General features: G+C 46.1%; 2 protein-coding genes across 2 annotated transcripts in view; both read left to right on the forward strand.

Moving 5' to 3' along the window:
- LOC100115632 (MOXD1 homolog 2) overlaps positions 1-25,347 on the forward strand; it is a 432,542-nt gene that overhangs the window by 115,970 nt on the left and 291,225 nt on the right. The window contains exon 4 of the mRNA XM_032595855.1: positions 11,029-11,105. The gene's annotated coding sequence lies outside the window, so the exon portion shown is untranslated. The remainder of the gene's footprint in view (positions 1-11,028; positions 11,106-25,347) is intronic.
- LOC116417594 (colicin-E6-like) lies at positions 12,422-16,314 on the forward strand. The gene is made up of 3 exons (XM_031931374.1): positions 12,422-12,553; positions 15,648-15,787; positions 15,852-16,314. Exons 2-3 carry the CDS (start codon positions 15,659-15,661, stop codon positions 16,245-16,247), a joined length of 525 nt encoding a protein of 174 aa, XP_031787234.1. The 5' UTR covers positions 12,422-12,553; positions 15,648-15,658; the 3' UTR covers positions 16,248-16,314.

The following is a 25,347-nucleotide window of genomic DNA, read 5'->3' on the forward strand; positions in this document are numbered from 1 at the left end:
AATTGAAGCTCGGCGGGTGCTGCATCACTCTCTCTCTCTCTCTCTCTCTCTCTCTCTCTCTCTCTCTCTCTCTCTCTCTCTCTCTCTCTCCCGTGGGCCGGCGATTTTTGAGCGAGAATCTGCAGCATCATATATGAGAACACAGCAAGTATATATGAGAACACACACATACGCACACGCACGACAGGGTCCTCGGAAGGTCTCATTGTCGAATCTCGTATAGCAGTATAGAGGCATTGGACCGAGGCACCACAATGGGGGCGACAGCTGAACCGAGAGGGCAAAACATTGAGACATACGCCGTTGTTGTTGTCGCTGTCACCTTTTACTCGACCCTCCCCATTTGGACGTTATTACGAAAACATTTGAAACTAGTATACATCACAGACACACACATACACACACACACATATCCTTGCACACGGAAGACTGCTCGAGTCGCACGGCGCGGTCAGGAGGTTATTATTGTTATTATACGACCAGCCGCCATTATTACACTTTTCCACGGCGACTCTACAGTCGAAGGATGCCTCGGGCGCATTGTGTCCGTCAAGGTATATGCCATACCGCTCGCGGCGCGCGCTTGCTCGCACGGGCTTAATAGAAGAGAAGCGAGAGAGAACACCCAAGTGAGCTTCCTTCGGGGGTGGAAGACGAACGAGCGCGCGCGTTTTCCAGCGGCGCCGCTGGAGATTTTCTCCATAATTCGACCTTTCTCTCCGGTTTCACACATACTCGCGCTAAGGACAATATTTTGACTACGATTCGTCCGTATACAGCAGCAGCCGTCGGTTGTCGCGTGGCTTTTTACTCTCCGATGTGTATCTGTATGTATATATGGCACAACGGAGGATCTTCCGCTCTCGTTGTGTCTGTCGCGCGATACGTATAATATATTGTATAATGTAAATGGCTTTCCTGTTCCTGGGAAATTCGAGGCGGCTGTAGCAGCTTTGCAGAAGCGCGTGCGCATGGCACGATGGAGTTATGCGAGTTTGATAGTTAATAGTCTTACGGGGGCTTTGCTGAATTTTGGAAAATGAGCCGGTGACGCTGACGAAATACGGTTTGTATACTGTACAGCGTACTCGGCGCATTATTTACCGAACACGCGCAATTGTTCGACCGACGAGTAAGAGTTTTTAGATAAAAACGTACACTGAAAGGCTCTTGTAACTTCTGTAAGCTACAAGTTTTGTTGCGCGAATTTATAATATGGTTTGGGCTGTTAGTGCACATGGAATATTGTTTGCAGTTAGCACAATAATTCGCGATGCATTATTGGTAAATATAAGTATCGTCGTGGATACCAAACCATGTAGATGGCTTCGAAATTTATGATAATAACACACGGTCTTGACATAGCAACGTCGAAATCTTTTCCTGTTTTCCGACAACTCGGAGATTAATGGAAGTGCCTTAGCTACGGAAGACACACTTTTTTGTAATTTATATACGCGCAGCGCCTCTGTGGAGTCGCTTGCAGCATATGTTGCTTTATGCGCTGTGATTCTAAAACAGACTTAATAATTTTAAAAGACCATTTTCTATCATGATCCCTTCCTTATAACAGTGAGTTGGAGGATGGATTTGTTAGAAGAACGAATATAAGACATGCAATTAATTTACGCCGATGAATTCCAACAGAACTCGCAAAGTAAATTCAAAAACTTGATAAATAATTCCCAAGCAAAACTTTCCAGCCAACTCTCCTATATTATACCCTATTCTTGCAGGGCGAACGTCTTCGAATCACGTCCCCTACACCTACATCCTTCGAATACCTTTCCTCTGCAGATAGCGAAGAGGGGAGAGACAGAGCGAAGAATCGATGTTATCTGCGTGCAGAGGCGTGAACGTGCCACTCGCATTACACATGGAGGACGCGTTGTAAACGACGATTTCCTTCTCTCTCTCTCTCTCTCTCTCTCTCTCTCTCTCTCTCTCTCTCTCTCTCTCTCTCTCTGTGTCTTGAAATCGCTCTCGGTCGCCGTAGCGCGCCTCGAGAGAGTCAAATGGTGTGCGTCGACTGCAGCGAGACTGCAATCAGAGGAGGAAGACGTTGTGGGGTTTCGCGTAGTTCTCACTTCTCAGAAAGAAGAGTCGGTCTTGAGGCGATGACGATGACAGGATGACAAGTCGCTGCCGCGGCTATCGAGGAGGTACCGCTGATGTGCTTCTCGCTGCGAAACAGATTAATGAGTTCAATCGAATTGGTCCGAGAGGATGGTGGGAGAGGATCTTTCGATTGATTAATTAGATTATCGCATGTTCGCTTCAAGCGAGGGGATACTTCATGAGAGCCGTGGTGTCAAAATACAGAGGGCCGCGTAGCTTTTGTTCTCGGCTTCGAACCGAGTATATCAAAACAATCGCCGTAAATCAAACGGTAGCCGGCGATATATATAAATCCCAAATAAAGCGCGATAAAGAAAAGCAGCTCTGAATCAAGCCATATAAAGCCTCGTGTAATCCAAAATATATCGTGTGAGAATCATATCGACGGAGAACACGCATCGAGGCTCTTAAATACGAATTTCGAGGTTGTATCGTTCCATATAATACCATATAGTCACCGGTAGCCTGGCGCGCACAAAGCAAAAAACACGTTCTCTCTCTTTCTCTCTCTCTCTCACACACACACACACACACACGCGCGGACGCGCATTGCCGCACACGGTGAAGCGCGCGCGCTGTGCATTAAAAATTCTGCCGGGAAATTGGGCACGAAAGGGCCCGAGGGATGAGAAATGACACTCACAAAAGTCGAGGGTCCCGCGGCCTTAAAAGCCGTTAAACGCACGATACTGGATTATTCGGTATAGTGATTCTCGGGGCAGAGGGAATGGTTTAGTTGGCCGAGCTATGCGCGTACGCACAATGCTGCGGGATTTTACTTTTTTCCGACCCACCCGCGGCTCTTTCGCCCTAGGAGGTCCCGCGATGGCTTTCCAGCTTTCGGTTCTAAATATTGTTTTTTCGTTTCTTTTTTTTTTTTATTATTAACGGTATTTGCGGCGACATTTCTCACTGATTCCGAGAGGAAGCCGCAGAGTCGTTTTATCAAATTGAAAAAAATCGCATACGGTGTGAACTCACGCTGCAAAAATACCATTTTATATTATGGCTGCTGTTCCAATTTCGTCGTATTTCTGAAACTCATTCAATATTCCGAGCGCGGATATAACAACTACTCAGCAAACAGTCAAAATATTATATTTTCGGCGAAACCAAATTATGTTCGTCCAATGAATCATTTCGCAAACTATTCGACGGAACGTCAAATGTCTCCAAAAGTTTTTGATGCATCGCGTATATCATTTTTAATGTGTCCATCCGCTTGGTTCTCCCGCTCTTCCTGTACCCCGCACATTTCCTATACACATAGCTCCCTGCGCGAGATCCATCAATGGGTGTCTTTTCCCCGCAGCGGTGGCTGACGCGCGTCTGAATAGTCATTTGTTTCCGAAAAAAGCGTATTTTTCCAACACGCGCGTATAATATTCATGCGCGTCCGACGCACACTTTCAGGGCGACTTCCTGTGTACGCGACGTGTGCGCTCTCCTCACTTCCCGTGGGCCATTCTTCATAATTGATGAGGCGCGGCTTGCGCGCGCGACTCAAGGCGACGATCTATAGGTGTATACCTCGAGGGACGTCTTTCTTTCGGGGATCCCCGCGTGCGCGCTGGGTATACGTGCAAGGCACATGGGTCGTCGGCGTTTAATGCGCGACAAAGGGAATGTTTTCCCGAGGTTTTCGTCGCATAATTGTCTTCGTTTACGCGGCATTTGTGTCCTTTGTACGGGGCGTGCAGGAAGTTAAGGAGATAAATGCGCACTGGAAATCACAGGCTATTATCGTTTTTTTCCTCGCTGCAGTATTGTGAATCGCTGTATTGACTGGTAGTTTCAAATAAAGTGCAGAAAATTGTCGGGGCATTTTTCACGCTTGTATCGTTCATCGGTTAAAGCGAGAGTCTATCTCATTTATTCGAGCTAAGAGTATTGATAAATTAGACGCTTTTTTCACGGTTATTTATAGCAAACGCTCGAACCGCAAATCGCCGAAAATCCCGAGGGGAAAAAAGCAAGCCACGAGGCTTCTTCGCATTTCTCTCTCGGCTCCCACGGTAAATCCAATTTTTGCGAGCGATTTATTTTCTTTTTCTCCTCTGCGCACCTCCTGAGCTTCCTATCCTAATCAAGCACTGCCGCGCAGTTCCACGCCTCTTGAAATTCCCGCACCGAAGAGATCTATCGACGGGGTCTCTTAAATTGTCGCGACTCCGCTCGCAAATGCCTTCGGGCGTAAATCGACACCCGACAACCGCGCCGCGGAGTCCACCCAAATCATGGCATTGTTTTTCTGCAGCCTCGTATACAATGGGTATAGGACGTTCGACTGAAAAAGCGATTCCCGGCTGAATAGGTAGAATAACTTTGATAAAACTCCTTTATAGCCGTTCCCAAATTACCTCTCCACACTCGCAGAAGCATACATTGCGAATTCGGATGCGAGCCAGGTGGCGCAGCGGCACAGGTTTCATCCCCAGTGATGCTGAGGCGCGACGGGGTAAACATTTCCGTGTCACGGCGTCGCCTGCGGTATCGTCTGCAGTCACTCGTATGCGCATTTTGGCGCCTGTCTCCATACACGTATACATCGGGCATAGATGCGCGCCGAAAGAGCGTGAGGGAAAGGGAACTTCGTTCGGGCTGTGGCACGATTTGTTTGCCGCCGCGCGTCGTGATGTGGCGGTGCTGCTGCTGGATTGGAAACACACCCACGCGATCAATGTACAAAGGCCGCGAATTCTCGCCTATAACCCGCTGCACAGCCTCGGGGTATGTGCGAACGCGAGCGAATGGGATGGGCTTCGGGCGCTGCGATGTTCTTTTTCTTCTAGAGGAGGAGACGCGCTGATGAGGCGTTTAGGCAAGATGTTTCACTTGGCTTTTTGATGATCTTTGTAACCTTTTTCTTCGAATTAAAAACGTTTTCAACTCTATATTTTTTTAGCGAGGTATAAAAACCGTTTTTATATACTTTAAAGATTGAGCAAATAACCTTTCGCTCATCCTAGTAATGCATCGCGCCTCTTTTTATCCAGCCCGACTGTGCTAACTGCAGAACTCTTTAATTTTCGATCAACTTAATTCATCCGACATTCGCCGATGTAAAAATAGCAAACGTCTGCGTTCTTTCGACTGCAGAGACGAAATCCGGTATAAAACTTGATGTACCGTTAAAGCTCACGCCAATCGTATCAGATTTACGACGGATCTATAATTAAGATGCAATCGTGCAAAAGCCGTGTATTTATAAGTGCCCGTCAGCGGCGCGTATAGCTCAGCTCTTTCCATTATTTCGGAACGCGGAAGTGATGCGAACGGATCAAGCTTTCGGCAATAAACCGTTTACACTCGGACTATAGATACGCGTATAGGTATCCACAGCGAGAGCTACATTTCGCGAGTGAGTATCGCGTGATAAAATGCCGATCGTATCTCGCGCAGCGGCACCCTTTCACCTTTTCCTGTATGCAGCGCGTGCCTGTCCTGTATGCCTGTCAATGACCGGCAAAATGACGAGTATTAGCCAGAGGCGACGCTGACAGGCTCATAAACCTGACACGTCTCTTTGTCACGAATATCATACACCTCTACATTCATTACGTGTGGCGGCGGCCGAGTCTATGTATGGAGGGACTCGTCGTTCTGCTTTTGTGCATCTGCAAGGATTTAACGCGCGTGCACTCAATTTTCAAGGGACTCGTTGGCTCCTTGGATTATTCGCTGCTTTCTCTCGGCAGAGTTTACGTTTTGATGATTGCGATGAGATGTTTGTACAGGAAAAAAAACTCTGTGAAAGTGTACACCCGAGAGTTTGGAAGGTGCGATTATTCTCCAATATCAAACAACGCTTTGTCGTGCGCCGATTTCGAAATGAAACGTATCTGCAGCGAGCTTTATTGCGTGCAGGATAACGCAATGCCACATCATGATTTGTTTGTAAAAAAAGCTCTGAATATAAATTTTCCGTTTGGAAAGGTGTCTTTGTATACGAATATTTTTTGCAATATCATTATTTTCAAGCATAATAACCGTATAATACAGGGCAGCCCGAATCTTTCAGCTCCATCGAACCTGATTGTTACATAAACCTCGTAAAATCTCCTTCGCTCCCGCCAGCCAGGCCGCCTTTTCGTCCCTAATCCTCGAACTAATCGCGCAGGTACAGCGCAGCCAAGCAAGCATCGACAAAATCAATATACAATAAAGAACATCCCCGAAAAATCCTTCTCCTCGCGCGGCGTCGCAGTTATATAGCACAACACATGCCTCCCAGCCCGTCCCCTCGACTTACATCCTCTACTAACTGATGCAGCGCGCGACCAGTGGCCAAAGACTCAAATGGGATTCAAGAGGCACACGGGGCGGCTCATCCCGCTCCTGTATCCATACATCGAAAGAAACGCGACACGTGCAGCGGCGCTCGATCCTCTCGTACGTACAGCTAGCAGCCAGGAGCCGTAGCGCGTCCCCTTTAATGCCGAAATTATAGAGAGGAAAAAGGGTGCGCGAGCGCGTTCGTGCCCTTCGGCTCGTTTCTACGGATATGCCGCTCTTCTGTAGGTATATCCACGCGCTAGAGAGAGAGAGACAGAGGGAGAGAAAGGATCTCCGGTGCAGCTGTCGCAGCAGCTATAGCCTACATACGCTCACTTATTCGGGGAATCCTCCGCCGGGCGAGTGAAAATTTCCAGTCCGAGAGAGACGATCGTTCGCTCGCCGCGTTTTCTGCTCGCGGAAGCGCCTTTTCGAACGGACGTTTAGAAGAAGGGTTAGGAGGAGAGAGGTAGGAATAGCCGCGCCGGCGGATTCCGAATGGGGAGATTAGGATCCGCAGTTTGGATAAGGAGCGGCTGACGCGCCCGCTGCCGCTGTGGACGGTGCTGCCGCTCGACTGACTCTGCCACACTGTTTTCGGGCCTTTTTCACGGCTTACATGCGTTCGGGTTCTTTACGATGTTTTTCTTGCAAGTTTGTTTGTTTTCTGCTTTTTTCACGACGAATCTGCGTATAAGATTATGCTTATTCAATTATGCACTTTAAATATTGATTCGTCCATTCCTTGTAAAACTTTAAGCACACTGGCGTCCCGCGCGACGTTCGATTGTTCGCCCGGCGCGGAGCAAAGCGCGAGCGAAAATATATGGAGAGAAGCTGCGAAAGACAAAAAGAGGGTGAAAAGGGATGAAACGCAGGCGCGGAACGAAAGAGGCAAGAAATAAAAAAGTCGGCGCTCGCGCGCGTCTTTATGGCAGCCATCAGTTTTGCTGACGCTTTTATATCTCATTACTCGTGCGGAAACATCGCGTAAAGCAGCCTTTTGAAGATTCGCACTCCCGCGTGTATACGCGTGTATACGTTCTACATCTCGCACACGGCGCGAGAGCAGATGCGCGTATGATGCATCGGCCATTTTTCGGCCATAACGTGAGTCGCGAACGACGAGTCCGGTTTTACGTACGAACTGTATACGTATATCAACATGCCGTGCACGGCGAATGCGAGCTGATACGGCGTGTGGATATGCGAACGCGAATGGAGGCGAAGTAAAAACGGACGTGATGCATGGCGTAATCTATACCGACGAAACTAATTTGCTTTTTTAAATAGTGATATTCTATAATTGCTGGAGTGAGATCAAAGCCGCGCGGTATACACAGTATTTGAGGATATATAGTAAATCCGTTCGATCGAATACGGAGGAGCGAGCAATAAAAGACGAGACAAAAAATTAATATCCAAGGCGCGTAGAGCTAACAAATAGAGTTCGCCCCCGGTGAGAGCGCGCGCGAAAAGGAAAGAGATTGAAAAAAGTGAGGAGATGGCAGCAGAGTAAGAAAGAAAGAGAAATGAGAAAAGAGCAGAGGAGTGAGAAAAGTTGAAGGAGGGCGATAAGATAAAGAAAATCAAGAGCTAAGGTCATCGCCGGCGTGTTTACGGCCACGAAAATTACGAGCGGTAAATCACGCGCTCGTCTTTCGCCTCTCTCTCTCTTATTCTCCCGCAAGCTCGAGCTAAATTCCACTTTCGTCCAAAGCTGAAAAAAGAAAGATACTCGCGCATGGCTAGAGCAAAGCGCGAGCGATGCTAAAAAGCGCCGGGAAAATTTAACGGATTTAGCCAACGCGGAACATCACGATAAATCAGCATGCGCCGCTCCAAGTAATCGCTTATGCGCAATAAATGGCTCCCAGCTCCTTTATGGATAAATTCCCTCTCTTGGCAAAGCCGTAAAGTCCTCTGCCTTATTCGCGGCCGGATTAGACGCCCGAAATAAAGACGCGCCGGCGGCGCACACTCGTATAAATTACGCGCGCAGTAGCCGCGCGCGCGATAGAGAGAGGATTTTCTTGTTTCTTTGTCATATCAGCATCTGGCTTTCTGCGCGAGGACGTCTAAATGCTTTATAAAGCGATATTTATCGCTTTTGGATGGCCGGACGTACCGCGACTTTTTTATGGAACGCGCGAGAGAGTACATTCGCGGACGTCGGAGCAAGTTTTCGGCTTAAAACATCTTTTCTCGTGGATTTATCACGCGATGAAGATCTGAAACGTCACCCCGCGAGCTCTCCGACTCGAGGAAATTCAGCGACTGTCGCAGTTTTCGGATTTTTTACTTCATTATTTTTCTATTATTATTGTTATACCCGTATGTTCGGGTACTTACATTCATTGTATGGGTCGGGGTAAAAAGTATTTACTACCTTTTATAGGTTTTTATGGTGGACCTTAGGGAGATTTTCGTGGAGGAAAAAATTCTTTCTCAACAGTTTGACTGCAACCAAAGAAACCATCCGCAGTAATGCCAAGTTTATGGCAGGCTTTGATACTTGAGGATCATAAACTCATAAACTCTTTCTAGAAGTCGGCCCCTAGATCTTTTTCAAACGTTCGACTTTGGTAATCCGAATCATAAAAACGCTTCATTCGTAGAATTTTCATGACGGTGAAAGAGTTTTATTTGGATGAAAATATTCGAGAATTTTTTCATGAAATCGTTTCATCCTCGATTCATATGTAGGTCCTTTAATATAATTAAAAGACTATATTTGAAACCTCAGCGACCCAAAAGTTACTGCGAGTATTTTAAGGAAATTCGATATTTTTATAACCGAAGCAGTCAATATAATAATTTCATATAAATTTTTTCCTTTGGCCATCTTGGTATCACTGTAAAAACAGATCTTGCAGGTAAAAAAAAGAAAACGAAACCTTTTTCGCTTCAGAACTATTTAACTGAAATTAAGGCAAAGGTGTTTCATCCTAGACACCCCTGCAGGCCACCTCACAAAAAAAAAGAAACTCCTAGACAAAGTTTCACCTTTGTCCGAGTTCAGCAAAGTCCGATTTCACTTTTCCGTGCACCGTTACACATTTTTCAATGCGTCTTTATCTCCGCACTCACGAGTATAAAAGAGACACGTCGCGCCCAGGGTGGTTAATGCTCCGAGTCTCGTCTGAAATTTCGTCTCCACGGACTAGTAGAAGTGAAAGTTTCTCCGCGAAGTAGGCGCCTCCGAACGACAGGTAAAGCATCTTCGAATTATACCTGCGACTATTATACAGGGGAGCACTAATAGCGGACAGTGTCCACGATTGAGCAGGATGCGCCGTTATTGTTCTCGAGACGAGCAGCAGATAAACGATCCGTTTATTATTTTACCACCGGCGGATTGTATGCGGGGCTGAATTGCCCGACTGGGACCTATGCCGAGCTCGGGGTCCGATCTTAGCGAAGCGCGCGCGACGCATTATGACATTACGCCGCTATGTAAATTTCCCTGGGCTTTACTACCGCCGCAATGGTGCAGCTATGCAATCGTGGCTCGCGTCGGGCTGCGATTACGTGGGATGATTTGTTGCTCCTTAGAATTATGTTATTTGACAGGGTAGGCGTGTGTATACCTATGTATACCTGTATACTGGTACATAATATATAACGGAGCGATTTCTCGGGCTGAAGTATAATATGGGTTAACGAGGTAACTTGCGGTTGTATTGTGCAGGTTAATTTGACGGCCTGTTGGAGGGCTGATTCGCTCATGCTCATCCGCATATAATAGTATATTACGATACAAGTGGCATAAATAGTCCATTACGACACGGCGTGTATTAGCACCCGAGCGTAGCGAGGGAGTTAAACGCCGTGCCGTATCGGACTATTTACGCCACCCAGTGCTATAAAAAATGTTTATATCATTTTCTAATTATACAAATATACGCATTTACCGATGGTAGAGACTTTTTAACGCAAACGCGCATTTGCGTCAACACAGAAATGCGCCTAATATTTTGTATATAGAATCCACGGCGACGTTATACCGCAATAAACTACGCGTAATAAAGCCTCGAAAAACGTACGGAGCCGCCAGCATCGAGCTTTTACGAGCGAAACAAAAATTAAGGCATACATTCAAAAGTCTCGCGTGTAAGTACCACAGCTAGCAAGCGTCTGACCAGCGCAGCAGCAGCGGCGGCAACGGCAGCCCCAATTTTATTTTTATCACGAGACCATAGCGGCGCATTATCCTTTAATGATCCCAAACGACATGCCCGGGTATCTTTGCCCCCGCGAGAGAGAGAGAGTCTAGTCGGATGCAGCTTTCGAGGAAAACAAAGATTACCTTTACGAGCGGGGTTGCCTCGCTATATAGGTATAAGCATAATCCCTTGATCTTTCAATTTGGCACCGCAGCGTATACCGCCCTCTGGTATATCTGGGAAAACATTCTTGGATCTCAGCGCGTTCTGCTGGTCAAACTTGAGAATTGAGATACACGGCCCGTCGTAAAACACCAGAAATTTCGTAGGTTTCTGGTACACCGCGCTGGTGCGCATATAATTTTATATTTTAAAGAGTTATTATTGCTTTTCAGTAGCTCTAAAAGCTTTTTTTATTATATGGATTGATCACATTTAATTTAATGAATACTAACATTTTTATTTTCAGGAGGCAGTGGTGCGATAATCGAAAATTCCTAGATGAAATAACGTGTATAACATCGATGCCGACGTCCGAGCGATAAGGTCAGTACAATTTTCACTAATTTCAACCAAAAAAATTCGTTCTCACATTCGTTACAGCCGAAACATGTTTGGCCAGTATAAAAATGTATGACACAAACGTTGCGTCAACCGCAAATTTCCAAGAAGCCACAGCCAAGCATGAGAAAATCTGAACGCGATTACGAAATATATAAGTCCAGCGTTTCCGAGAGTCCGATGTATACCGAAACAAAAGCGTATAATAAAAACGCGTCGGCACTCGAGTCGAAACTTATATAACGTATACGTGATCTGCAGTCGTAAGTGGAGGAATTACAGAAAGCTGCTGAAGATGTCCAGATTACGCCCTTCTCCGATGCATCGCTCTTGCGAGAAAAAAGAAAGAAGACAAACCCGGTTCCGGCCTCCCATTCCCCGCAAGAAAAAGCGCGACAGAGACGAAGATCCTAAAAAAGAAAAGGAAGCGGCTGACTTCTTTACTTCTATAGTTCTCTCTCTCTCTCTTTCTCTCTCTCTCTCTCTCTCTCTCTCTCTCTCTCTCTCTCTCTCTCTCTCTCTCTCTCTCGTTAATTCACGAGACACCGGCTGCGTATACGTTATAGCGATCACGGGATAAGGATCGGTCTGCGCCCGTATAATTTCCAACTTTTTCTTCTACAGTGGGTCACGCCGCTAGTCGCTCGGTGACCTCCCCGGCGAGTTTCCGGGGACAAAAAGAAGAAGAAGAAGGTCCGGGGAACAATGAAGATCTTCGAGGCTTCTGCTGCCGCTGCTGCTATGCTCTGCAGCTCGATGGTGTCAAGCCCACTTTGTTATTCAGTGGCTGCCGTGAAGGTGGCCGTAGTCATCGCGTTATCTGATGAGACTGACCTACACGCGCAGTAGCAGCAACAGCCTAGGGTTGCGTGTTCTTATTTCTTTTCGGGGACTTGCTTCTTGTGAGCCCTTTTTATTTTCTTACCGGCGCGCTTTACTTTGCATATTACTTTATCTTAGACCTGCTGTGATATTGCATAAAGCGCGATTATTATTGTAATTTCGTGCGATGTTTCTATTTTTCGAATGGGAACTTGACTCGCCAATTCCATTATGTGTACCTAGCACGTCTTTGGGATTCTTTCATGAACAAAGATTTAACAAAAGCACGAATCACGCGTCAAATATTCTTCATGAAGTTATCAGTGTGTTCAAAGGGTAATATATACTCTTTGACGGTACTGGTTAGCATAAATGCTTTCGCAACAAAAGATACAAATTATCACAAAAAAGTCACGTAATCTCGTAAGGGGTATCCCCCAATAGTTGAGTACGTAAACATATGTGATAAGACCGTTAGTACTTATAGTGCCAATCATCGCAAGCACAGACGCAGTTGTGATTCGGAGCAGGAAAAGAGCGTCTTACGTCAGTCGGTCAGTCGCTGAAGTTATTATCGGACATATCAGTTCTATTAATAGAGAGCGGTTGAGGTAAGTTTTAATTCGTCTTTTACATTCATTTAGTATGAATTATCTGTATTTTTTTTTTTTACGTGGCTTTTGGAACTCGAAAGTTCATCGCCTCATCTACGCAAGCCTTCCACGCTGCCCTATCTTGTGTCAACCCCACCCAAGATGCACCTCTCCGATCGACACCCACCCGTCCTATTTCTACTAGATCCGCTTTTACGTTGTCCTCCCATCTACGTCTAGGTCTACCTAGAGGTCGCGTTACCATCGGCCTGCCCTTCATGACACGCGCTGCCGTACGGTCGTCTCCCATTCTCGCTACGTGCCCTGCCCATCCCAATCTGCGCGATTTTATTATTCTGTTAATATTTGGTGACGCGTACAGATTGTGTAACTCATCATTGTGTAGTCTCCTCCATTCCCCGGTTTCCTCATCTTTCTTCGGCCCGTATATTTTTCGCAAGACTTTATTTTCAAATACCCTAAAACGGTTGTCCGCCTGCTTAGTGAGAGCCCACGTTTCGCACCCGTACAGAACCACCGGCAGTATTATTGTCCTGTATATTCTTATTTTAACGTTTTTAGACAACAGCCTCGACTTAAGTAAATTACTCACGGCGTAGAAGCAAGCATTACCCGAATGGAGTCTCTTATTTATTTCGACATTAATCTCGTTTCTATCATTTATGGTCGTACCCAGATACCTGAATTCGCTAACCTTTTCAAAAGTAAAATTCCCAACTCTGAGATCTTCCTCCCCTCTACAGATGCCTAGCTTATCCACAATCATGTACTTTGTTTTTGATTCACTCACTTCTAATCCTGTATACTCCACCGCTTTTATGAGGATTTCCGCGTTTCTTGATACCGTTTCCCTACAATCCCCCAGTATATCCAAATCATCTGCGTAGCCTAGTATCTGCGTTGTTCCATTAAGCGTTGCACTCAGCTGGCTAACCTGCATTTTTCTAACGGCATACTCTAACGTTAAGTTGAACAGCACCGTAGAGAGCCCATCCCCTTGTTTTAAACCATCGCGTATCATGAAGGGTTCTGATACATTACCGCCTACTCGGACCTTTCCCGTGCTTCCGTTCAGACATATTTGAATTAATCTCACGAGTTTTTTCGGTACACCGAGAAGTACTAGATCTATCTAATTTAGCCTTTTTGCGCCCTTCAAACCAGAGTTCGCACTCTTCGTCAAACCATGGTTTGCTCTTTGGCTTTTTCTTTTTACCCAGTACTTTGTTCGCGGCCTCTTTTACCGTTTTTTCGATGTCCCCCCATAAGCTATTCGGTTCGTCATTCCCCTCCGGCGATGTGTTTGCTTCTTCAAGTGCCTGAAACCTGTTATTAATTTCTATCTGGTACCTAATTTGCTCTGTTCTATCTCGTAGTTTCTCAATATCGAAGCTTTCTACCTTGTTTGCTTGCTTACTATTTTGATTCGCTACTAGTCTAGCTCTTAATTTGGCTACTACTAGGAAGTGGTCCGAGTCGCTATCTGCCCCTCTGTAAGCCCTTACGTCAAGAACATTAGTATGACGTCTTTTTTCAATGAGGAAATGATCAATTTGGTTCTGTGTGGCCCCGTCCGGCGATGTCCACGTTGCGTTGTGTATGTTCTTGTGCTTAAAACACGTAGTTTTGATTATAAGATCTTTTGCCGCCGCGAAATTTATGACCCTAATGCCGTTATCATTGCTGGCTTCGTGCAGGCTTTCCTTCCCTATAGTAGGCCTAAACATTTCCTCTCTACCTATTTTAGCATTGAAATCGCCTAATACTATTCTTGTATCGTAAGACGCGAACTGGTCGATTACCTGCTCTAAAGTTTCGTAATAGAGATCCTTAGCTTCTTCTTCTTTGTCCTCCGTAGGACAGTGTACATTAATAAATACATATCTATACCATTCCCCTTCGATAATGATGTACGAGAGCCTATCATTGACGGATTTGAAACTTTTAACCGAATGTATGATGCTTTTGCTTACGAGAAATCCGGTGCCTAGAGATCCCCCACTCCCGGCCCCATACAGGTACGTGAAGTTACCCGATGCTAGTACTCCGCCATCTGGCCACCGCGATTCCTGTATTGCTACCAAATCTAGATTGTACCTATCAGCTTCCTTTACGAGTTCTTTAAACGCACCTGCTCTGTATAGACTGCGAACATTCCAAGTTCCGACCCTTAAGTCCCTTTTGGTTCGGATTTGATTTTTTTGAGCCATGATGTTATGTTAAACCCGCGCGCTTCGGATCCTGTTCCGATCGCAGGTGAGTCCACCGTTCTAGAGGTGATAACCCCCATACCTCTCTAGAACTAAGTATGAGAGCTTTCCGACTTTGACGAGGACAGTGTCAACTCGTCGTCAGACACACTACGGTTTCATTCTCGTATCCTAACGCCCCCCTGCAAGGCAGCGCGCCTTCGCTGGCATCGTTACCGCGTAAGAGCAGGTGACGAATCATTCTACACATCCTCTGGCAGTTGTCATCGCTCCCGCATCCTCCTCGGCAGCAGGGTTTTTGCCCATTTTTGTAATGTGTGATGAAAGAGATAGATTGAGAGATAAGAGATAATGTGAAGTGTTTTTGTTGTTGTGGTGCTTGCGTAGTGTTTCTAGATGAATGCGTTCGACAGTGTGGGCTCATCACACCCAGTTCCTATCGGCTGTCCGCGGCTGCTTATTCAATTTAATGAATTATCTGTATAACAAAATAAATTATTAGGTATTATTTTAAACATGCAAGAGAGTTGATGTTGGATATAATTGTTTGTCTTACAAACTGTTGGAATAATTTTGAAAAATCTGATTTAACGGTATAAAAATTACTTAATTTGAACTATTTTGTAATCATTAATGATTGGATGAAAATAAATAAAATCACAAATTTACGCGTGATAAACGCGATTATATTGCATATTTTGAGATACACACAATATCATGCTAGGTGATGAATACACGATAAAACGCAATTTATGTCCAGCGATAATAATGGAAAGAATTTCAAACAAAGCAAATGAACTGAACTTGAGTTATTTGTTTTCCCGAAAGTCGAACAATCTCTGAAAAAATGCCTGTACAAAATTCTTTTGACTTTTTTTCAGCTTCGTCAAAAATGCTAGGGTTGAGGGTGCTGTTATTTATACAGGCAGTTTTCGTTATTGTTTGTTTATCGTCCTGTTTTTGCAATGAGTCGCCAAACACGCTCATGGAACAGCCGAATGTTTGGGAGCAAAATGTCGACGTGAGTGAACGGCTTGATTCTAAATTTTCACTTATATTTCGTACAAAAATAATGGCTTTTTTAGACTCTCGATGACGTCACAGCAGTGAGGAAGATACGCGGATTCAGAAAAGGAGGGTTAGGTCTCCGTATATTTTCAAAGAAACCCGGTAATAACAATAGAAAGGGGCAAACGCCACCAGGGCAAAGTTACCACCCGCCGCCGCAAACTAAAGACATCACAGGAATTCCGGGCTTAGAATCGCAGAAACGAAAAACTCCAGTACAGGGTGGTGGTGGATTGAGATCCAGGTGGCAGGACTCGAAGGGAAAAAACGTCTATGAATGGGACTCGAGGCACGGGGAACTCGAAAAGTACAGAAAGAGCGATGGTAAGCACATGGGAAGCTTCGATCCAAAAACAGGCAACCAAAATAAAGTCCCGGATCCTAAAAAGAATATGGATAAGAAAAATATGTAATCGCACCGCTGTACCTGTTCTTTAACTATGTAAGTCAATAAATAAAATTGAATGAAGTATAACCGAATCCAGCTTGTGTTTAATCGATATGTTTATGTGGCTTTATTTTATGATGTGGATGTGTGCATAGTGCACACTATAAGAAAGAAAAGCGAGCCAAAACGGGGCACAATTTAAGCAGTCCGAACTCGCGAGCATCATCGTCCATCTGCAGGCCGGCGGCAAAACGAGCAATCGTTTCAAGCCTCTCCAAAAATACAACCAATTTCCGCGAAACCACCGCTATCTCTCGCGCTAAAAGCCGACCGCACGTTCGTTCGCATCGTAAAGCGCTTCACGTTCAATTAAAAAAAGCTCGCTATTTACCCGATGGACTCCAGCGCGGCGGAACGCGATTTTTCGAGCTGCAAGCTCGCTGCTGACACGCATCGCGCTATAAATGCACTTCAGAGTACAGGAATGAGCTCGTTAATGTCACACCGAGTGGCTATTCGCATTTTCGAGCCAAACAATGATGCTGACGGTCTTGCGCGAGCTATGGGATATCACGAATCCGTACGTGTTTCCGTAGACTTCCAAGTCAAAGGGACGGCGCCGCTGCTGACTCCGGCGAAGGAGCTTTGACGCCGGATTGTCCGTATTCATCATCGCGTACGAGCAGCGCGTAGTGTCCCTTCTTTATCCTGCAGATACGCGCTCATTGTTTTCGTTTCGAGGCTTTGAGCTACATAACGTTATACCCACTGCGTGTGTATATATACCTGTCTGTGTCGCCTGCGAGCTTTGCCGTCTCGTGCTGCTGCTGCGGACATTGTCTATTCAGAGCGCGAATGTCATATTGTTCTATCGCATTGTGCGATATATTATAATTAAAGGCAGCTATTTGGATTGTTACTATAATTCATGAATAGCCATTGTTTGAGTGTAGCTTATGCTTGCGAAATATAGTAGCGGCGATTTATCAATTAAGCTCAGCTGATTTTTTATTTCTCCCTGATTGTTACGTATAAGAAGTGCATCAAAATTCAAAGAGGCAATCAAACTATTTCTCGAATTCCATTACAAAAAGCCCATATACTAAAACGCGCAGAATATATATACCAGTGTCACTCGCAAGCTCTCCAAGCGCGATACGCACACTTGCCCGAACAATATCCGCACGTATACACGTAAGTATATAGTACTAGTCGTAGAGCGCGCGCGCGACGACCCCCGGGGCAGGACGTTCACATTCGTCCGGCCGAGGTGGTGGCAATATTTGCGCTGCCCTGACAGCAAGACAATGAGGAGAGCGACGACCCAACGCGATTTCCACCGCGGATTTATACCTATATCCCTGTGCTGTCGGCGACATTCGCTTTCATTCGTCTCCGTTACTTTGGACGCACGTGTGGAGACGGACGAACCGATGCGTATTCTTTTCAATTTCGCGCCCGAGTGCGAGCAAACGCCACCGATCTTTATCTCTCGTTATATACTTTTTTTGCGAGTACTGCGCGCTTTTCTCTCCTCCTTTGCCAGACTGCTTCCCTCGTTATCCGGCATAAGGGGATTTTTTTCATCTCTTTTCAAATACCGCTGTGAAGTACAGCGTGAGTCGACGTAATCTTTCGGCTCCGCTCGATGTTTCCAATTTCTCCGGCTTTCCTTCCTCACGTGCGTTTAGCTCTCGGTCTGCATCGACCCGCGCATTTCGGCAGCGCTCGCCGAAACAAAGCCTTCGGCTGATGGTTATTGCGGAGCTCGCGGGAAATGGGTTATTTCTTCGGTGCCCTGGTACTGGATGTACGCGGTTTTCAGGCATTTTTCGAAACAGTCGTGAAAATCGTTAGGTCATTTTGAATGCGCGATTGGAATTACTGCGAAAGATTAACCAAGCGAACGTTATTTCGTTGAAATTATTAATCGAGTTTGCCCGTGAGCTGGAGCGATATTTCATTGAAATTGGAGAATTTCATACCAAAAACGAAAATATCCCGTAAAATCGCGCGCGTAACACGGCATGTTAACATTCATTGCAAAATGCATCAGAGCTTCAGTGCGAGAATGACCCAGTTTCAAGACGTTGCCAGTTTTCAATTAAAGCTCTCGGAAACAACGGCATCGAATGAGCTTCTGTAATATGTAAATGACGTTGATTGCGTTGTGTCCTTAAAATATCGACGCCGCTGTGTATATACTTGCTAACAGGCATTGTATTCCAGTTTCCTGAATTAGAAAAAAATAAGAGAAGATCTCACCTCAAGCCAAGACCTACATTCGCAAATTGAAAGAATCGAACGAGACCGTTCAATTTCATTAACCCGACGGGCTTGGAAACGCTCTCTGCGCACGCCATTAGCATGGAAATCTCATCGCGGTTGGTATAAACGCGCGCGGGCGAAAATCTCGGGAAACGTCGCGTCTTCGGCTGTATCGATCTAGTGGAACATCAGCCTTCACCGGAGCGCTGAGTAATCTCTTGCGTATCCTCATAAAATTTTCAGGATAATGGCTGAAAATCGCGCAGCGTCATCGTCGCCGCGCGCATCTGGCACCCGAGTGTCAATGGCAGCGAGGCGTCTCGTCTTCCCACTCGATTTTTGGCTCACATCCCACCTCGCTGTATATATGTATAGAGGAATAGGTATACGCTGTGCTTGTGCAAGTACTCGCGCGCACAGCCGGCCAAGATGCTCCGATATCGATTTCGCCGGCTGTATCTCCTCAACAGCCGGATATCTGACGCTAATCCTTGGCCGGAAATTAATCCTCAACCTTTAGAGATTAATTCGCCTCTCGCGGCGCGAACTGCCTGTTTACACACGTAGTGGTGCCTCGCCTTTTCAAGTACTGTACATATACGTTTCTGCCTCTCCCTCTCTCTTTCTCGTTCGTCTGAATTTCCCGCCCTATCGTGGGAGCTTGGAAGACACGCGAATAACGTAAATCACCCCTGTAGAGGCGGGAGAAGGCGCGCGAGAGACTTGATAGTGTTTGCCAAAAGTGGTAAGGGGTCGCCAGGAGATTGCTTTCTTTGCTATACGCGATTTTCTCGAGTGATAATGCGCTCGATTACGGCCGTTTCGGATTTATGCGCGACGATCGACTCTGGTGCACGGACGCTTTGAAATTTATTTTTTTTTACTCATAATTTAATACGCCAAAATCATTCCGAATGCGATGCAGTGGAAAGTTTGAGGAACGAAGCTTCGTAAGAAGCGATCGTCCAAAAATAAATCATTCGCCGGAGGATTTTTCATTTTCTCAATAGACGCGCTTCTCCTGCAGCGAAGATCGTATTTCTTAATTAGGAAAGACCAGCGCGAGCTTCGAGCTAACGCTTGCCTGCCTGATGAATTCGAACGATGGGGATCCTGTTTGTATATACGGGAGAAAGATACAAAACCTCGCGGGCTAAAAACTCACCATAACTCTTTTAGACCGCGCGAGACGGGGTTTTCTGCGAGAGAGCTTTGCGCGCGCGTGTTTTGTTTGTTTTAACTCATATTTTATACATGCAAATAAATTCTATGAATATTAATATGGCAACTTTCGTCATAAATTACCGCGAATGTAAAAACTGCTACGCCAAACTTTTCTCACTTTCAATCGCGCAACTCGAGTGTATATTTTCCTTTTGTTTATACGCTTGTATTAATTATCTCGGCAGGAAACGCTTCGATTTTTAGAGTAAAACTAGTCTTTGGGGTATTTTCCAGAAACGCGTTTCTAAAATTCACGAAAGCTTGGCACGACGGTCGTGACATCTTCTTTCCCCTTCGCGTCGTAAAACATAAGATCTCCATCCCGACGTCCCCGACGAGATTTCTCTTTTGGAGCCAGACGAAGCAATAATTTTCCACAAAAGCATGCCACCGAGAAAGATCACCGCGCGAGCCATTCTCACTCTGGTAAAATCCACTTGCAGCGTCCGATCCAAAAAGCAGATAAAAAAAAAGAGAAACTCGCGCCTTCCGCCGAAAATTCCTGCAACCCTCCGAAAAAGCCTCGCAACTTTCACTTTGCGCGCCTTAATTTAGTCGTCGTCGCGACGCAACGTTACGCGCCGTGAAAATTCTCATTGGCCGATCTTTAGCTCTCTCTCTCTCTCTCTCGCTCGAAGCTCGCGCAACGGGGGGCCCCTGAGAAACGGTGGCAGCAGCCAACAAAGTCGTCCCCCGCAACCGGGGGATAAGTAGCTTCCGTCGCATCTTTCACGCGTCTTCCTATACGTATACCATAGCCATCAGCGGGCAGCCGAACAAATTACATACGAAAAAGATCGCGCGCGCGGCGGAGAAGAATAACGACGGAAGCCGGAATAAGTTTCTCTTCGAGACCCGCTGCGCGTCAGTATACGCGTGTACTCTGTACCTATAGGCTCACCCGCGGCGAAGGTGCGAGGGATGATGCGACCTTGGCTCCGGCAGTCGGGCTGTAGGTTAATGATTTAGGGCGACTGCCCGGGACTAGGTGAATCTCGTGCGGCGTGCCGCCGATGGATGAACGGAAATAATGTTCTGCTGCAGCATCGAGAGCGACTTTTTCACGGCCGCCTCCTGCTTCTCTCTAGGCGGGGCGTCTCTCTTGACTTGGCCAAATTATCGAGCGCGCGCTCGTTTTTTTCCCTTGGCCAAAGGGATTTGTAGGGTAAATTGCGAACACGTGTATGAGGACGCGCTGCTGCTGCAGCAGCTGAGATAATGGAGAATCATGGATTATGCGCGGGAGTTTGCGAGTTAGTGTGCGGGGGCACGTTTAGGACTGGTGATGTGTTGAAGATGGCATTTTCGGGGACCAGTCGTCGCCTTGGTGGTCGTCTTTTACAGAGAGGAGCGGGGTGAACGATGAGTTTTTTCTTTAACCCTTGGGCGTGTTTGGGCGATTTAGAAAAACGTGTGATTATCAGTGCTTTTTTTGTCATTTCTCCGTGTGTATAAGATCAGACTGAATTCATTGGCATTGACATGAAAATTGTACTCTTTTAACGATATTTTAACGTAATTTCAACATTTATTTGTACATTTAATGCAGTTGATAATCGAAAGCACTATACTTTACACTCCATTATGTATCCTATCCTACTCTAAAAAAGAGAGGAATCGTCATTCTATTCGTTCTCTGATTGGTCGTCGATTGGCCAATAAGATTACGAGATAGATGGCGGGACGCGCGTGATAGTTTGTTTCTAACCTATACAAATGTTTAATATTGCATTGATCTTGCTAGTCTCGAGAAATTTAAGTTAATGTGCATTTGCAAAATTGTAATTTTCAAATATAGAACTCTTATACTACTCTGTCATCGTGAAAAATTCGGACATCTGTTTTCCTTCAAGACTCCTTGACTAGCAGTTGACCGAGAAACTCGAAAAAAAGCTGCTTGAAATACCGAAAGCATGTTGACGTTAGCCTCATTAACAGCGCTTAGAAGAGCCGGCGAGCAAAGGCTTTCTCGCGAAAGGAAGCTTCCTCTCTCTCTCTCTCTCTCTCTCTCTCTCTCTCTCTCTCTCTCTCTCTCTCTCTCCATCTCTCTGCTACCTGAACTCTGAAGGGAGCAAAGACGACTCGTCGCAAAGTGACCCTGACACAAAGACCGAGTTTTCACGCTCGCCGTGGAAAATTCGGTTAACTCGAGAAACTCCCGCTGACGGGGTGTGTTCCTCGAAAATTGGTTGCTCTCATCCCTCGGAAAAAAGCAAACAGTACTCCCAAGGTCGAACGGAAGCTCCCGCTGCTGTGTCCTACTTTCCTCTCTCGAGCTCGCGTCAGTTTTGTCGGATTATGCGCTATGGGGTTATTAGAGACTTGCCGAGAGCAGTCTACCTGTTGGTCGCGAGAAGAGCTCCTTCCGAGAGCGGAGTTTGCTTAGATGGCTACACCGGCGACGGATTACTTCTCGGAACTCGCACGCGCGTTTTGTCAAGGAAGCGAGAAATCTTGATGGCGACGTTTGCGAAATTGAAATTATGGAGGCAGAGGCGAGAACGGTCCTGTTTCGCCAAGATTCGGGACGCCGTATTTCGTGAGGCCATTACATAAAATTAAGTTTTCTGCGGAGTGACAGATGCTGCAGACACGCGAGATTTGCATGAGAATCGAATCGTCTCGAGATTGAGTAAAAGTGCGATTTCAAGGAACTTGACCGACAATTCTGGAGGATGCATAGTTAATAGTTAGAAAATCCAGAGAGCCTTGCAAACCGTGATTCACCGCGCGCACGTCCGTCCAAAGATTCATGCCCCACCGCGAATCTCCATAATATAACAACATGCCTCCGCCCGCAATTTTCTGACGCTCCGACGATCCATATACACATCGCCGGAAAGCGATATATTCGCAGTATATATAGACATTAACGCAAAACAATATTCGGAGAAGAGCGATAATTCTTTTACAACACCCACGCCGTATAATGCATAACGCGCGCCGCTACAGAGATCAGCTCTCGGCGCGCACATTTTCGACCGTTATTAAATAAAACTGCGGCCGCTTGCGCTTTTACGACGCGCAGAGCCACCTAAATAAAAGCCGTCATAACACACCCACCAATAATGGACCAGCCCCCCGTAAAAGTTGAACAATAAAATATCCGGGTTATTTACAGCCCGAGTATTAGATGATGCTGCTGCTGCTGATGCAGCTGAAAAAATTCCGCGCCGCGTAATAATCGTTTCGCATATCCCGCGGCGGGGCTGTTCCTCTCTGGATATCCCGAAGAATACTTACGCGAGTCCGCAAAAATTCAGCCGCGACCTTGAGACGAGCTGTAATATACGGCCGAGCGCATTAATCCTTCCAATTATTAAAAGGCCCGGCTCTGCGCGCCGCTGTCTTTTCCTCGAACGATTTCGTGTGTATACATATATAGGTATATATACGAGCGCACGCGCGAGAGACGAATAAGGGATCGCCCGCGCGCGTGCGTGTGTATTGTATAAATCAGCTGCGCGCGAGTCGGGAAGACAGGTAAACTAATCGTCGGATATACGTGCTGCGGCGCGTTTTGTGACGAGGCAGCCGTCGCAAATCGCTTTTTCTCTCTTTTTGCCCGTAGCGCTGTCAAGAAGCTTATTGGATTGGTATTTCGCATTGTTCGGGCTGGTTCCTAAAGGCTCATTCGCGATTGTGCGGTTGAGGTTATTAAGCAATGAGTGATTCCATTCGTCTATCGTTTCAACGGCGGGGCTTAGATTTATCGCGGCAAATGGAGACTTTAAAGTGGCGCACGAGAGATTTCGATGCTGTTTCGTAACGAAATTTGCGATTATGATGACGCTAAGTGCCAATTTGCGAATGTTTAATGCGATTGAAACATTAGTCTTTGCAGCTTAGATCGAGGCTGAGATAATCACATACCGTATGTATAAATTCAGCACATTAACGCCGACTGATACGAGAAAATGCTCGCTCCTTATGTGCATATTTTGGTTATTTTATAGATAATTTGGAGACATTCGCATGCAAATCTAGCACAATTTTGTGTAAACTGCTGAACTCTCGACTCTCGGAATAAAAGCCAGATTAGCATAAACAGATTTAGACGCGGCCATTAACATTATAATATTTTACATTAACACGGCGCGCACTTGGGCAGTAAAAAATATGACTCTCTAGCTGTTTGGCGCGATACTTCAGCAGGCGTTTGTCGCGACTTTTTTTCTGCAAACGGGTCGGGTAAGCCGGTATAATGACATTCTTGTTCGACACCTCATGGCTCGCTCTTTCTCTTTCCCGCCGATCGCCACTATATAGCGACATATAGTTTCAGCTTAATTCGATTTCGCTCTATTAAAGGGTTTTAAAAATTAATTACAAACCATCTCACTCGCACTCGAGATAATTATTTACTACTATCAAAACGAGCTTGCGCGAGCTATATCCCTGCAACAAATCTCCTTTAATTCGGCATTAAACACGTCGAGTCGCGCGCTCGAGGCTCGCCTTAGATCAAGAAGTGGCGGGGAGCGAAGAATCAGGCATCGGACGATAGTGCGTCGAGAAATTACAAGGATGAGTGAGCTATTTTCATAATTTAGAAGACCGCGTGGCTGCAGGTTTCGCACGGCTTAAGCTAACTCCGAACTCGAATAAAGAGAGCTTTGAAAGCCTTTCCATGTTCCTAGCGCGTCCTTTTCGCTCTTATGCACGCAGTAAGATAGAGACTTTATCCCGTCACCGGTCTATAATACCGCGGATGTATTTATGCGCGCACTTATATCGCGAGAGATTTCGATGTAGCGCTGCTACAATAAATACAGCGAGCATCGATTTTAATGAGCTTGTAAAAGGGCGCCGGAACGTCCTTTCTAAAAAATTACATTTTTTCAAACAATCGCCCCAAAACGGTCACACAGCAAGTGCTCGCCAAGCATTAAGCTCGCCATCGAAAAAATCGTTCGGTGCATACGAACACGCAGCAAGCGCACTCGTTATATTCCTCGAAAAGCGAATTCAGCCGAAGTCCAGCTTAAAAAGAATCCAGATTTTCATTGCGCCGCTCGTCGCTTCCTCGGAAGATGCAAAAATCCGCAGCAATTACGGACAATCGGCCCGCTCTTTCATTCCAGCCATTGATTTTGTTCGCAAGTCTAAAAAGCCATTCCCATTTAAGGCGTCCGGCCTCTCCGCCGTTCGCGAAACTCCCGACGGTGCAAAAACCGATGCACACGCTCGCGCACAGGAATACGTAGAGAGAGAGAGAGAGAGAGAGAGAGAGAGAGAGAGAGAGAGAGAGAGAGAGAGAGAGAGAGAGAGAGAGAGAGAGAGAGAGTCCGCGCTTGACTCCTTTTCGGTTGTACAGGAGGAGCGCCGGAACGAGTTGTTGATTCAGGGATCGCTGAATAAAGGGCCATATAGTCAGCATACAAAAGTCGCTCGATGAAAAAAGAAGAGAAGAGCTGCAGAAAGAGAGATAGATGAGGCGGAAAAAAGGTGCAGAGCAGCGGCTTTCTTCGTGCGAGTGTCTTTCGATTCTTTGGAGAGAAGCCGAGCGAGCCCTATTAGGAGCTGAAATGACGAATGCTAACGAGTTGCGAGTCGGATGTATATACGATGTATGTTTTATAAAGCCATTACCGAGCGTCCCAGCTCTCGGTTATAAGAGAATGCTCGACGGT

Source organism: Nasonia vitripennis, chromosome 1 (assembly GCF_009193385.2).
Source record: "Nasonia vitripennis strain AsymCx chromosome 1, Nvit_psr_1.1, whole genome shotgun sequence".
In the NCBI taxonomy this organism is placed as follows: domain Eukaryota; kingdom Metazoa; phylum Arthropoda; class Insecta; order Hymenoptera; family Pteromalidae; genus Nasonia; species Nasonia vitripennis.